Source organism: Nesoenas mayeri (genome assembly GCF_963082525.1).
Source record: "Nesoenas mayeri genome assembly, chromosome: 3".
NCBI lineage: Eukaryota > Metazoa > Chordata > Aves > Columbiformes > Columbidae > Nesoenas > Nesoenas mayeri.
Genome location: NC_137544.1, coordinates 30,467,173 through 30,481,441, shown reverse-complemented (window position 1 = coordinate 30,481,441; position 14,269 = coordinate 30,467,173). Strand labels below are relative to the sequence as shown.

General features: G+C 38.9%; 1 protein-coding gene across 1 annotated transcript in view; it reads right to left on the bottom strand.

Moving 5' to 3' along the window:
- ADGRB3 (adhesion G protein-coupled receptor B3) overlaps positions 1-14,269 on the bottom strand; it is a gene marked incomplete at its 5' end in the record, with an annotated part of 442,349 nt that overhangs the window by 92,404 nt on the left and 335,676 nt on the right. Inside the window, one exon of the mRNA XM_080341055.1 lies at positions 22-148. Within this exon, the coding sequence (XP_080197181.1) occupies positions 22-148 (127 nt within the window). The remainder of the gene's footprint in view (positions 1-21; positions 149-14,269) is intronic.

The following is a 14,269-nucleotide window of genomic DNA, read 5'->3' as shown; positions in this document are numbered from 1 at the left end:
TTCCCCCCCTTTGTTACTTACTATTTCTCTAGGTTGCTGAGCCAAAATGGCGAAGGTAGAGAGACGATCACATAAGCATTTCGTATGGGATGCATCGGTAAGCACAGTTTTACATCCCTGGGTGGACCAGGTTCCCAAAGAGTCGTTCCTGCAAAGGAGAGAGAGAGGGAGGGGGGGAAAAATCGGGATAATTACGCCTGACGGCCAATTCCGTAAGGAGACAATGCAGTTTAACCGCGAGGGGAGCGGAGCGGAGCGGAGTTCCCGGACAGCAGAGCGGTACTTGTTGTGGGGCAGGACCGGCCCCGGCGGCGCCCCCGCGGCGCGGCCGGGCGGGAGCGGGCAGCGCGGAGCGGCGCGGGGCGGAGCAGGCAGCGCGGAGCGGAGCGGAGCGGAGCTGTCCGGCGCGGCGGTGCTGACAGCCCGGCGCGCTGCGCTGCGCGGAGCCCCGCCAGCCGCGGCAGCAGCCGCCCCCTGCGCTGCCAGCCACCTGCGAGCCTCACCAGAGCACTGCGAAAAACTCATCGGGGGAAGAGGGGGAGGCTTGTTCTCTCTCTCTCTTTTTTTTTTTTTTTTTCTTTTCCTACCAGCTCTGTTTCTGGCCCTTTTGGAAAAAACGTGATGGCCGGTAGTTGTAGTGTCTTTGTAGTGTCTTTTTTTTTTTTCTTTTTTTTTCTTTTTTTTTTTTTTTTTTTACCCTCTCTGGTGTGTGTGTGGCTACTTTAAAGGCAGATGGTTCTCAAATGTCTGTCTGGGTTACGCCAGTTGGACTGGGAGATGCCGGATCTTCTGTTCTGATGGCTATTTTAGCTGAGGATTTTTTTTTTTTTGGTTGTTGTTTTTAGTGATCAGCCTTAGAAATTTCACCCTGGAAACGGCAGCATCAGATGCCTCCAACTCTTGCCTTAGCTCCAGCAGAGGGGTGGATTTCAGTACAGCAGCGCACAACATCACTAAAGAAACACACGAGTTCGCCCTCCAGACATCACTCAGTCAACTCGCCTTTCCCTAGCTCCCTCCTCCTTCTCGATTTCTTTTTCTTGGGGTGGCAGCACCATGCTAACCCCAAGCCAAAGCGATCATTTGCTGGCACCTTTCACCAACCGCCCCTAAACAAAACAAGATGATTAACACAGCCCCCGAATTCAATTAGACATTCAATATGCTAATGCAAGGTCTGAAACCCACCCCAGCAGAACAATAAAAATGGTATCAACCCACGTTTTCTTTGTGCGGGTAAGGAGAGGGAGAGACAAAAAATCATCTCTCCCTTTTATTGAACTGCAGTGGAGGGGAGTATAATTTCTTCAGGAAAAAGGAGTTGGTTTCATATAAATCAAACCTGTTATCTTTACATATGTTTTGTTTAGAGAACAATTGTGTTTCTTTCTCCTTTTTCCCCCCTTCTTTCATGTCCAGGGAGCAACCGCAGCGACTCTGCTGCCAGCAGCAGCATGTGCACTGTCAATTCCTACCCATTTCACCTCAGGTTGCTAAATGACTTGAAAAAAGAAAAATGAAGGTAGAATAAACAGGGTGGGGGAATACTAATTTCCAGTCGCTGTGATCACCCTTTTTCACCTCTTCTGCCTCAACAACCCACCTTTGTGAGCGGTTCTATATGCCAGGACCCTCACGCAATGGCACTTTGTTATCCTGAGCCTGCTCTCAGAGTGCAGTTCACCCCAGCCCACCTCAGCATTTTACGCCACTAGTTTTTGAACACACACCAGATGTAACCCTTACACACTATTGTCTTCTGAACAGTATCCTGTAATAAACAAAACAAACAGCAACTGAGGGAGACAAATGAGAGAAAATCACCAATTCTTCAAGCCACTAAAGCTGCCTATTAGCTTTCCTTCACAAATTGTGTCTTTCAGAGAGCCACAGGCTAAATCAACATCCACTTTGAAAAATATAGTTATATATTCCAAATTCTGAAGCATTATCTTCTGGATAACTTAACCAATTTATTTTATTAGCTTTCCTGTCTCTTATCTTATTGTGGCACACAGTTAAGGCCAAATGAAATGTATTTTTCTGTGCTGATTAAATATTAAAGAATGATAGCTTAAGAGGAATTGCCATGTTTTAAAACAAAAGGATGGTCTTATTCATCCTGAGACTAAGATTTCATATCTTGGATTCACCCTGTGCTGAAAAACACTGGATGCTCAGTACATACAGTTAGCACTAAATCCTTGCAGATGGTGTCCAATGCATAGAGTTAGACAAGTTCTAATTATAAAACATAGACAATCATAGAGGTCAGTTTAATTTAAAACAAAACATCTGTTACAATTATAATTATATTTAAATTAGTATAAATCATGGGCAGCCTATCAGGTTTAGAGGAGCTTATTCTGTTCTTCAAGTCACTTGTGCAAAATCAAAATTCCAGTCACACATTAGCTGAGCAGTTCACTCTTGTACTATATCACCAGTTATTACAACTACACTACATATATTGCAAAACTACTTGAATACTACTGAAAATTTTAGTGGAATTTCCAAAAGCACTCTGAAATAAATAAAGTGCCCTAATTGAATTTAACAATAAGATATGCATTGACACGGCAGAAGCAGAGTTAACCTAATATGGACACTTTTTACATTTCATTTCTCATTTTTTTCAGTGACACACTTCCGTTTCCTGCCTAGCAGCATTATATTTGAATATGTAATAGAGGACAAATCAGTGATTAAATATGGTCTACCTCTCTTTTCTAACCAGTTAAAAAAAATCCCCATTAATAAATTTATTTGTAGCCTGTTGAAATGATAGCTGACAGAAGTTGTGCAGAATGTTACACTAAGTCCATGAAGGAGAGAGAATAATGAGCAGAATCCACAAGAAAAGTGTAACTAAAAGTTGTTGCATGATCCTCATGCTTGCAGAACAGTAAATGTACGATTACTAATTTACTTGGAGATGCTGGACATTTTGATTTGCTGACATAAATTCAGTATTTAGTTTTAGGTATAAAGTAAATAAGAGATGGAAACACAGAGTTAAAACAGAAGTATTATATTTAGTACAGTTCAGTGCTACACTTTCAATGAAGTCCTCCACCTATGATCTGTCCCTCTTATAACGCAACTTTTCTGAGTCAATCAGAATCTATCCCATATTAGGAAGTTTTATTCCTTTTTGGTGTGATTTCCTTTAACTTTGTGTCCAACATTTAGGTTTATCATGTGAATATTAAAGAAGACACCTATTATTCTTCTGGATCTTTCTTGTTATGCAGAAAGCTATAAAGGAGTGACAGGTACTATTAGCACATGTTCTATTTATATCAGGGAAAATTATCAAATTTAAAATGCGTAGCAAATATAGATAGAGGTTCATGCCCATTATTGGCAATTTTGTACTGTTCCACTGAGCTACAGATGATTTAATCAACCTGGCAGAATTCCCATGATATAAGCAAAGGAATTCCCAAGAAGCATAGATTCACCATTGCAGATCCTGTGTCATCCTGCAGTTGAGGCAGGGGAAAAAGCACGGGAAGCAGGGGAAGGAATCTAAGTAGGATGTAATTTGGGCCCATGTATCTATGGATAATATGGCATAAGTACAAAAAGCCCTGCAGTTTTAACATTTGTCCTTTTCAGACTAGTCTTACAGGTAGAGGAGTGCTGGAATGTCATTTTGAAACCCTTTCAGAGTTTAACATAAACTTCTTAGTTTTAAATCACGAATTGGGAACATATTGACAATGAAAATGATGACCAGGTGATGTACAGAAAAGTATTTTAATTGTGTATTATATAGAAGTAATAATGTGATTTTTACTCTTTAAAAATGAATTATGCAATTTGCATGATGTATAAGTGATGCTCACTACTGAGAACAATGATATGACTGTCTCAGATATTGAAATGCAAATGTAGTTTACAGGATTGGAGCACTTTTGTAGAAAAAAAAGATTCATTCACAGACACAACTGCCAATCTGACACAGACTGATGATCAAGCGACATTCAATATGCTAGTAACTAATGTTTCCCTTATTTTGTGGTATTTTTCTTGGTCTCATGTTTCCCCTGCCCTTTGGCTGAGCTGGCGAAGCTCATGAGAGGCATTCGCCTCATAGGGCGGGTGGACAGAAGCGGTGTGGCCTGGAGCTGTGTCTCCAGTGCAGCGCCCCTGTTTGTCAAGCACCACTTTTTGAAGCCAGTTCTGGTTTCACCAGGGAGAGAATCAAATGGGAAGGAGGAAACTTAGATTGAGATAAACACAGTTCAAGAAAATAACAAAATACTAACACACTACTAGTAAATAGATATATATACAAAACAGAAATAGAGTATAAAATAAAAGATAATGCAATTCCCCACGAACTCCATCCACACTAAGCAGCCAGTTCCAGGAAGCGATACTCCAGTCCTGAACAACCGATCCAAAAAAGAGAAAAAAAAAGGCAGGGGGCGGGGCGGGGGGGTGGTGGAAATAATAGCAGAAAAGTCCAGAGGCCTCTGCAAAATGGGAAAAGGCCGGACTAAACGTGCCAACCAAAACTCCCCCCGGCTGCACCTGAGAGAGAAAAGTGAAAACCGGAAGGCCCCACTCTCCTTAAATCTGAAGCATCACACCAATGGGATGGAATACTCTTAATGATCAGTCTGGATGTCAGTCAAGCTCTGCCCCATCTATGCCCCGCTTCCTTGATGCCTCACACCTGTGGGCAGAGCACTCAGAGTGTCCTTGGCTTTCAGACCAGAGCAATCAAAAACATTCACTCTGTACTGGGGTGTTATCTCTTGTTCTCAAACTAAATCCAAATAATGACTGTGCTAGCTATGAAAACTAAAGGTTTCTAACTGCATGAAGAAAATTAACCCATTTTCAGTCAAACCAGCACATCATGACATGGTTTACCACTTACTATTGACATCTTTTGTTAAAATTAATAATATACATGTCTTAATAATTGTATTTTTTAATCTACTTTAATCTACTGATGAATAAAAATCAACTATGACACTGCTGTCAAAACTACTAGCTTAGTTAAGGGCTCTACCTCATAATATACACTGTCGACCTTATTAGTTTATTTTGAAGAATTTTTTTCAAATGAAAGAATCTTTTGGAGGGAGGTGCTTTTAGACAAAGATAAAGAAAGTTCACTATACCGTTAACTTTTTTGTTTTTTCCCCATACTGGCAGCTAGTGATCCAAGTAGCTGCCCACATTTTGATCATCATGATGAAGAGATAACATCTTGGCTATATATATATATGTTGGTAGCTTACTTTAGTAATTTCTTTGATGATTGACATCTGTGCTTAAAGTAGGATGAGAAACCTTTTCAACCATGAAGTTACATTACTTAAACAACAGAAGAAACTGATATATAAGTATTTAAGTAAACTACATAGAGGTTAAGAAATTATAATATTATTTCTCCTGAGATAATTTCAATTCTCCCCACATCTTGGGTGTGTATGTTATTATACAACTAGGTGCTATTTTTTCTTTAAGACAGACTGGTATTCCCACTCTATTCTCAGTAAAGAATGTCATACAATGATGAGAAGCACAGGGAAAATGCAAACAAAATTTTTTTAGCCTAGCAAAGATAGGAAATAAGCTCATGACTCCTTATGAGTAACAGATCATGTACATCATTGTGCCTGTTCAGATGTGCTGGCTGGCACATTAGTGAAGATAAAGTCCTTCCAACACCTGCTTAGTTCTTTACACCTGGACCTAAAATCCCAGGGAAGCCATAGGGAAGGCTCAACTGCAGGAGTCTCCTTTCAGTTGTACCTGTCCATATGTCAGAGACACGACCTAACTCTTAGTACGCATAATTTCTACTGTGATCAATCTTATCCCAATGAGTAGTATACAGCAACATCTGGTTTATCTCCACAGTTTTTCCTAAAGTGGGAAAAAAAAAAAGTAAAAGAAAACAAACAAACGAGCAAACACAAAAACCATACACACAAATAAAAGGTGGATGCAAACGCACTTTGCTTATTAATGTCACATATAAAACTGTAGTTTAACAAAGTATTGTTTACCCTGGAATTGTTCATATGATTATCACGATGATGTTACAGGGCTTTATTTCCCCTCACACATTTTAGAAAAACTAACACATAAAATCACGGAAATGAAAAGAAACAGAATGGACAAAAATAACTACCTTATGACTACATGTCTAAAATCCCACAGATGTCCCAAAAAGCATGTCTGAATTTGTGTGGTATCAGAAGAAAAAGCTGGGTGATGAATATCTTGCAATTGGATCTCCAACCAGAATAATACCGGGAGTTCATCTTGCTAGAGAATAAGGTCACTTTTCCAATGCAGGTATTGAATTGTTTATTTTTCCTCAATAACATACTTATGATTTTTTTTTTTTTTTTTTTTTGCCAGAAAAAGTAGGAAGCCTTGAAAAACTAATTTTCTCTCTGATCTTTACATAAAAAATAATCCTGTTTAAATTTTATATTTTAAAAAACAAAACAAAACAAAAAAAACAAATGTGCATCTGGCTGCAGAGCAATTTTTATTCCAATATGATTTAAACCAGAGGAGATATTAAATCCTAAAAAGTAGGTTTTGTAACAGAGCCATTGTAGTTATAAACAGACATTGTTACATTAACTTTCTAATAATATACAACTAATAGAGAGGTATGAAGGAAGATCAAAAGTTGCCTTGGTTATCAGTTTGACTATTATAAACAAGTGATTCATCAGAATGGGAGCTATGGTAGTGAGTATTAATGCTTGGGGGAATATTTTATTACTCTTTATAACTTTCCTGTCCATAAAGTTTAAGGCATGATGCAGCACACAGTGTGCATAAGCTGTGCTGCAGTCAATAGTTGCTCTGCCATTAGAATACTGCAAGTGTATCAAAGTGGAAAAGGAAAAGAAATTCTAAAGGAATTGTGTGTCAAAAATTCGATGAGACAAATATTAGGAGTTTCCTGCCTCCTGCTGCATAGTTCTTGATTACTGGTGCTCTGTATCACTGCTATAACACAGACGTCATTAATAGAATTACAGGATCCATTCATGTTTTTGAACATCAGACAAACTACAGTCATTCAGCTCTCTTTCCGTACTTTAAAGAGCCTAATGGATGGACATTTGAACAAGAGCATTCTCCCCGCTTTCCCAAGATTATAGAGAAAATCTCATAAGAGGATGAGTAGTGATGCATCAAAAAAAAAAAAAAGAGGGAAACCAATAGCTTTTCATAGCTTCATCTCTGCCTGACCTTGTAGATGCTCTCAGAAAGTAGCACAGGAGTATGTACTGGGCATTCCTGCTACGTACACACTGCCAAAGGATGTTGGTATCTGCTGAGGATTTATGAGAACTATGACTTCTTTCCCCATAGAACTCCAGAATGAACAGAGTGAACAAGAGGTCAGGCGTCCCTTCCAGGATCTCTTATCTCAAGATTGTTATTTCCTAGAAACTATGAGAAGCAAGAGAGGGATATTTCTTATTTTCATAAAAAAAAACAATAACTGAAGCAAACCGGTCAACTCTACTACAAATTTTACAGTGAATTGCTGTCTCCCTTCCTGATGAGATCTCATTTCTTATCAGTCAGTAATCTGATTTTGTCTTTCATTTCAATACAGTTTTCCTAAGTTTGTTCACTGTGAAAAGGAGATATAGCTGACAATGTTGAGTGATCAAGACAAAAAGAATCATAGAATTATAGAATGTCTTGAGTTGGAAGGGACCCACAAGGTTCATTGAGTCCAACTCCTATCTCTGCATAAGACAATCCAAAAATTCACACCATGTGTCTGAGGGCATTGTCCAGTCACTTCTTGAACACTGTCAGGCTTGGGGCTGTGACACCTCCCTGGGGAGCCTGTTCCAGCGCTCCACCACCCTTTGGGTGAAGAAGCTTTTCATAATATCCAGCCTAAACCTCACCTGACACGCCTTCCAACCATTCTCCACTGCCCTGTAATCAGTCACCAGAGAGATCAGTACCTGCCCCTCCTCCTACCCTTGTGAGGAAGCTGTAGACCACAATGAGGTCTCCCCTCAGTCTCCTCTTCTCCAGGCTGAGCAAACCAAGTGACTTTAGCTGCTCCTCATATGGCTTCTTCTCTAAAACCTTTACCAACTTTGTAGCCCTCTTCTGGACACTCTCTAGTAGATTTATATCTTTTTTATCTGGTGCCACCCAGAGTGCACACAGTGCTCCAGGTGAGGCTGCACCAGTGCAGAGCAGAGTGGGACCATCACCTCCCTTGAACATCTGGCAATGCTGTGTTTGATGCACTCCAGGACACAGTTGGCCTTCTTGGCTGCCAGGGCATGCTGTTGGCTCATGTACAACTTGTCGTCAACCAGAATCCCCAGATCCTTCTCCAGTTTCCAGCATCTCATTCCTCAGTCTGCATGTACAGCCAGGGTTGCCATGCAGAATCGGGCACTTGGCCTTGTTGAACTTTATGTGGTTGCTGATTGTCCAGTTTTCCAATTTGTCCTGATCCCTCTGCAGGGCCTCTCTGCCCTCGAGGGTGCTAGCCCTAAGAAGGTTCCCTGTGGAACCCCAGTGGTGACTGGTTGCCAGCCCAATATAACCCTTATTAGAACCCTTTGAGCCCAACCCATCAGTCAATTGCTTACCCACTGCATTATGTGTTTATCCAGCTGTGTGCTGGATGTCTTGTCCAGGAAGATACTGTGAGAGACAGTATCAAAGGCTTTACAGAAATCTCAAAAGATCGCATAGATCATGCTACATTTTGCAAGTATGCATTACTTAACTGTGGGTAAATGTAGAGATCAGGCTCTTCATTTAAGTGTCTGTATAATGCATTTGGTTTCTTGGGGTAAAGTCATATTGAGACTTACTATGTTAAAATGTACATTCGCAAAGCTTGCAGTAGTGAGTTTAGTAGCATTTTGGATATGTATAAAATCACTCAGTTTCAACTAATTTTATAGGATAATATCATCAGATATTTAGGAGGAAAAAAAAAAAAAGGCTGATTTCCACTGATATTTTATTAGCTTTCACTCCTTGTGGTATCAGTAAAATCTCTCGTGTTCACTTGTTCAGACTCTATAAATATTTGTGTAGGCTTACACTGATCTAAGGAAACCTTGCCATATAATCTTTTCCCAATGATCAGCTTGTGAAATCTTTCACAATGACCTATTATTCTCAGGGACTCCTAGTGAAAAGGATCCTTGTAAATTGTATATTGCCAGAAACTTGAAAAGATCAGGGGCTTAGAAGTTTATCCTGGAAATTAGGAATGTCAAAGCTTGGATCAGGGTTGTAGTTGTCATTAATGTTTCTTCCAAATGACAACATTATCAATAAAACATAGTATCATTACTTCAGGTTTCAAAGCCAGTTGTGAGCATCAGGGAGAGGAATAAGTGGGAAAGGGAGTTGAGGAGAGGGAGAACAGAGGCTAAGCTCCATCATGGTTACTGTTACAACACCCTGTGCTATTCTTGATTGAATGGCCAGATAAAACTAAAACCATGACATGTCTAGTCTCCTCAGGGAGTGCTTTGATGCAGGCTCCAGAGATTACAGTCATGAGGTAGGAAGAGGTAGGTTTAACTAAACCACAAAATGAGAATGGCAGAAGTAAACATGTTAAGTGGTCAGGCACTGAAATGATGCTCATTACTCTTGTGAGGCAAAAGAGAGCCGAGTTCTGTTTTGGAGATAGATGTGCCCGTGGTGCCTGTGCTACCTTTCAAAATTTGAAGTTGTGTTCACTTTGAAGATGGTCAGTGGAGCCTGTCCCTTTTGTCTCACAACTCAGTGGTTGTGAGACAAAAGAGGTGAGTTCAATTTCCTTCTCTGTATGAGACCTGTTGAATAGATATTTTGCAGCAGATAACCTAACCTCAGACTACAGTATGTTCTGGTCGGAGAGTACACTCGTCTCTTCTTGTTGAAGCAGGTGCTCAGTGAACAGAACTATGCATTGGGCAGAAGGTGAAATAAAGCATGGACTTTGTAGCCATACTGCAGGAAGACAGGGACTGGCACCTGCATTCTAATTCCTGCTCCACTCAGTATTACTTATTCAGCACATTGAGCATTCAAATGACAGTGTTACATGTTGGCTGAAGATACTTAGGTTTCATACATGTTGCTTCATATCTTAGCTGCATGTCTACGAACCTTCCTGGTTATCAGCTTCCCTTCCCCTGGACCTTGTCATAACACCCACTGCTCCTACACAGTCCTACTGTGTATCCTACAACTCTGTTACCTGTTGGGTTCTCTGAAGAACATGCTGTGGAGCTATGGCAACTGGAGCTAAATTGCCTCACTGTCCAATTTTATAGAAAGAAATAAAGATTTTTTTCTGTCTGCTTACACTTTGAAAACAAACTTAATTCAAGCTAGGCTGAGATAAAATAAACAAATAAACAAACAAAAATAGGACATAGTTATAAATGCTTATGAGACGCAAAGAAATAAATAAGAAAATAAAACTGACATTTGCTCTACTGACACAGGGATTATGTCAGCAGTGTGTCTGCCCTTTTATCCAGCTGTTATTCTGCAAGATTTGCTAAACATTCAGTTTATAGAGTGCTGTTTTCCGTATATGTTAGGCCTCAGGTTATGTCCTTTTCCTTGTGTAAGACACTTGCTTTTTATAACCAAACCTCTTTTTAAAGTTCTCCCCAGGAGTCTAAACAGATCTAATCTGTTTTTCCTCAAATGGATTGATTTCTTTCTTATTTGGGAGATAATCTGGCCATCCCTCTTAATTAAAATAAGTATTTTTTTTTTCCTTAGAGATGTCTCTTTGTTAGATCAGATGTTATCTTGTGTAACTGACTGGCCAATTAACAACTGGTTCAATAAGAGCAATGCTTATCTCCCTATTCTCTCTTTGGTGAGTCAGAGTGCACCCTGACTAAACCTGTACCAAATCTTTTATTGGTTATCAGGCTGCACATTTAAAAACACATTTGATACACATACCTCAGTAGGACAAAGGCATATAGCTTGCTGTTGGCTCTTGACTGAGATCAGACACACAGTGATTAGCCAGTTTGAGGTGACAAGACGTTTATAGTGATTGATGCTTAAGATATTCAGTTGGATATATTTTTTCAGTGAAAATCTTAACTACAGATCGTAAAAGTGAGTAATCTTTCCCTTCCAGACAATCAATATTTAGTTATAATATGAAAGAATAGGACTAATGGTAAACAGATAGCAGCTAAACGGTTCCACTGTGTTTTTTCCTTGGAGTGTCTAGTACAGACACTAGAAGAAGGAGGTGTGTATTGCTCAGCATCACAGCACATGGAAACAGATTCCATATTTCATCTGGAAACTGCTGGGAAAATAATTAGGGTCTACACTGTGCCATGTCTGGACAGTGAACTTTACGTACAATGGATTGTGCTGACTGAAGGGCACATGTTGCAGAGGAGGCCACTTGTGGTGCACTAAGCTCAGTGGATTCTTTAGACACGCTCTGAATTTTATATGTACATTTGCTATATGTCTGATGCATCCACAATGCAACAGACAATTTGCATTTGTATCAAGCATATATCTGGAAGTCCCAGAAAAATTTACTGCACTGAACAGTGACAATACAGGATTTGAACCCTCCTGTTCCTCTAGTAAACCAATTTCAGCTAGTCCCAAGTCAGCTAGATTGTGCATTTAGACAAATGTGACTGCTGGCACTCAAAACTATATAAATTGGTTACAAGATTGGATAAGGGCTTTTATTTCACAGTCTATAAAAAAAAAAGGGATAGAGGAGGTGTGTGCCTTAACTAGATGCCAAAAAAGCCTGTCTCAACAAATGAGAAAAGCTAGTAGTCTATCTACTTTCTTCCTTCTTTTGAGAATACTTTTTGTTTGTGTATGGCTTCCTTGTGGAGAGGGCACAAGAAGAATTTTCGATATTCTGCAGGTATGAGAGTTGCAATAATGGACTTGTCTTCTGTGGACTGACAAAGTTGGTGTAGTCTCAAGCCTTCATGTATGGTAGAAATGGATTGAAAAAAGTGTCCCCCAAAAAATCAGTGTCAAGATACTAATGGTCTACCTGTATTACATACCCCCTTTCAAATGAAAGCCTTAAAACACATACCTGTATTACATACCCCCTTTCAAATGAAAGCCTTAAAACACAGAGACGGACAGTGCCAACCTGAATCTTGACATTTGGCACAGGAAAACAAAGAGTTAGGGCTCAAGGCCAAAATAAAAATGCAAAGGTAAATTTCTTCTAGGCTCAAAACAAAATGCAACCAAATACAGTGCTATAGATTTTCTTTCTAACTTTATATATAGGTCTCATACACTATATTTTTGGAACATTGTATCATATAGAATATTTAAAGTATACATATCTAAAAACATATATGGTCACATTATTCCATTAATGTTGCAGTTTTTGCAGAATGGAATAAATTTTCTTTGGCATGAAAGGCATATCACAAGCTGTTTGTTTGTCTGTGAGGTGTCACATAGATATGGCATGCCTTAGTTGAAAAATCCAAATCTGAAATGCCTTTCCCTTCAGACATAGTGTTACAAGTAGAAACTGCTACAGTATCTTCTTAGATTTTGAAGTAATTTGCATTCTGTTATGTTCTCACACTACTTGATGTTTTAAAAGTGCAATAAATAAAGAATACAATTAATTTAGATTACACTACTTGATTTGAATTATATACAGACTACTTAGTACATGAAGCTTATTAGCTAGAATATATCTCCTAGAAATTACATAATGATGAGTGCAATTGCAATCATTGTCTCTGCATATATAGTATTCAGGGAATGTCATGAATCCACTTCATGTCAGTGCATGCTGTATATTGATTGGACCTGTCAACTTCAATAGAGTATCCTCAGTATAACTCACATCAGAACCTGGCACTATATTTTGATATCTCAGACAGCTAAATGATACCTAAAATTACATATAAACAAACATCTTTCTATTGACTAGGCACTGGAGAAAACTTGTGTGTATATTTTAATTCAAAGACGCTAGAGCATGTCAAGTGCATGATGTGTTCTTCAGTTATATTAGTTTTCGGCAAGGGTTTGGAAATAGCAAAACATAAAATATGACTATGCTACTATAAAAAAGTCTACGGTATGCCCACGTTTTGAAAGCAGTATGCAGTTCTTATATCTTCCTAACTCAAACAGATCTAGTGAAACTAGGAAAGGAGATGAGGTGACAGAAGATATGGGACAACTTCCATAAGGTAAGTCCCTCTGGTCTGGGTAAGAGGTGGTCAAGGGAATTCTGATAAAGGTCTGTAAGAGTGCCATAGTGAAAACTAAGCAGAAACGATTGTTTGTTATTCCTTGTAATTTAAGATCTAAGAGCATTACATGAAATTATTAGGCTGTATATTCAAAACAAACAATAGGAGGCATTTTTCTCACAGGGTGTAGCTAAACTGTGGAAATCACTGCCACAGGAGGTTATAAATGACAGAAGATTATGCGAACTGAAAGAGTGATTAGATAAATTCACAGACAAATGATCTTCTAAGGCTTCAGTACACAAAGATAAAAAATCTGGCTATACATCACAAACCTGTTGGAATTTGGAAGGCATACCAGGGGAATTTCTACTAAATGAGTACCTTGGTTTTAAGCCCTCTTCTAGGCACCTGTTAACAGCCACAGTGGCAGGCAGGATGCTGGGGCTAGACTAATCTTTCGCTTGTTCAGCCTGGCTTATACTTTAACTTTTATTCCTAGTTTAGAGGTTTTGCTTTCAGCTTAATCACATCCAAGTTTGCTGGTTGTTCCATGTCGCATGTGCATATTAAAACCAAAACACAGTGCTGAGACAGCAGTATCTTAGCTGAGCCTCAATGTAATGTCAGAGTACTATGACATCCTAAATGTACAAATTGAATTTCTTGGCATCACTTAAGTGGACATTGAATTGAATTAAATCTTTATTGCTTTATATTAACATTTTATCTCATATTAGAGAGAATTTCTTATTTCCTTAATTTTATAGTGTAGAACTGGAATTTTGCAAGCGTACTCAAACCGTGAAATATTTCACACTATTCTATCAAGATAGACAGAATATTTACATATATATATAGCAGACACAGATAATAGATGTTGCAATGGTGACACTTTTCATTGTATCTCATCTGATTTCGATATACTTTATAAAGTCTGCTTTTAGATTTATCTTAACAATGGCTTCATACTTCTTATTCTGTGCATGATCTTATAACTGTTAAGTACTTTCTAAAATATTTGCTTCTTTTCT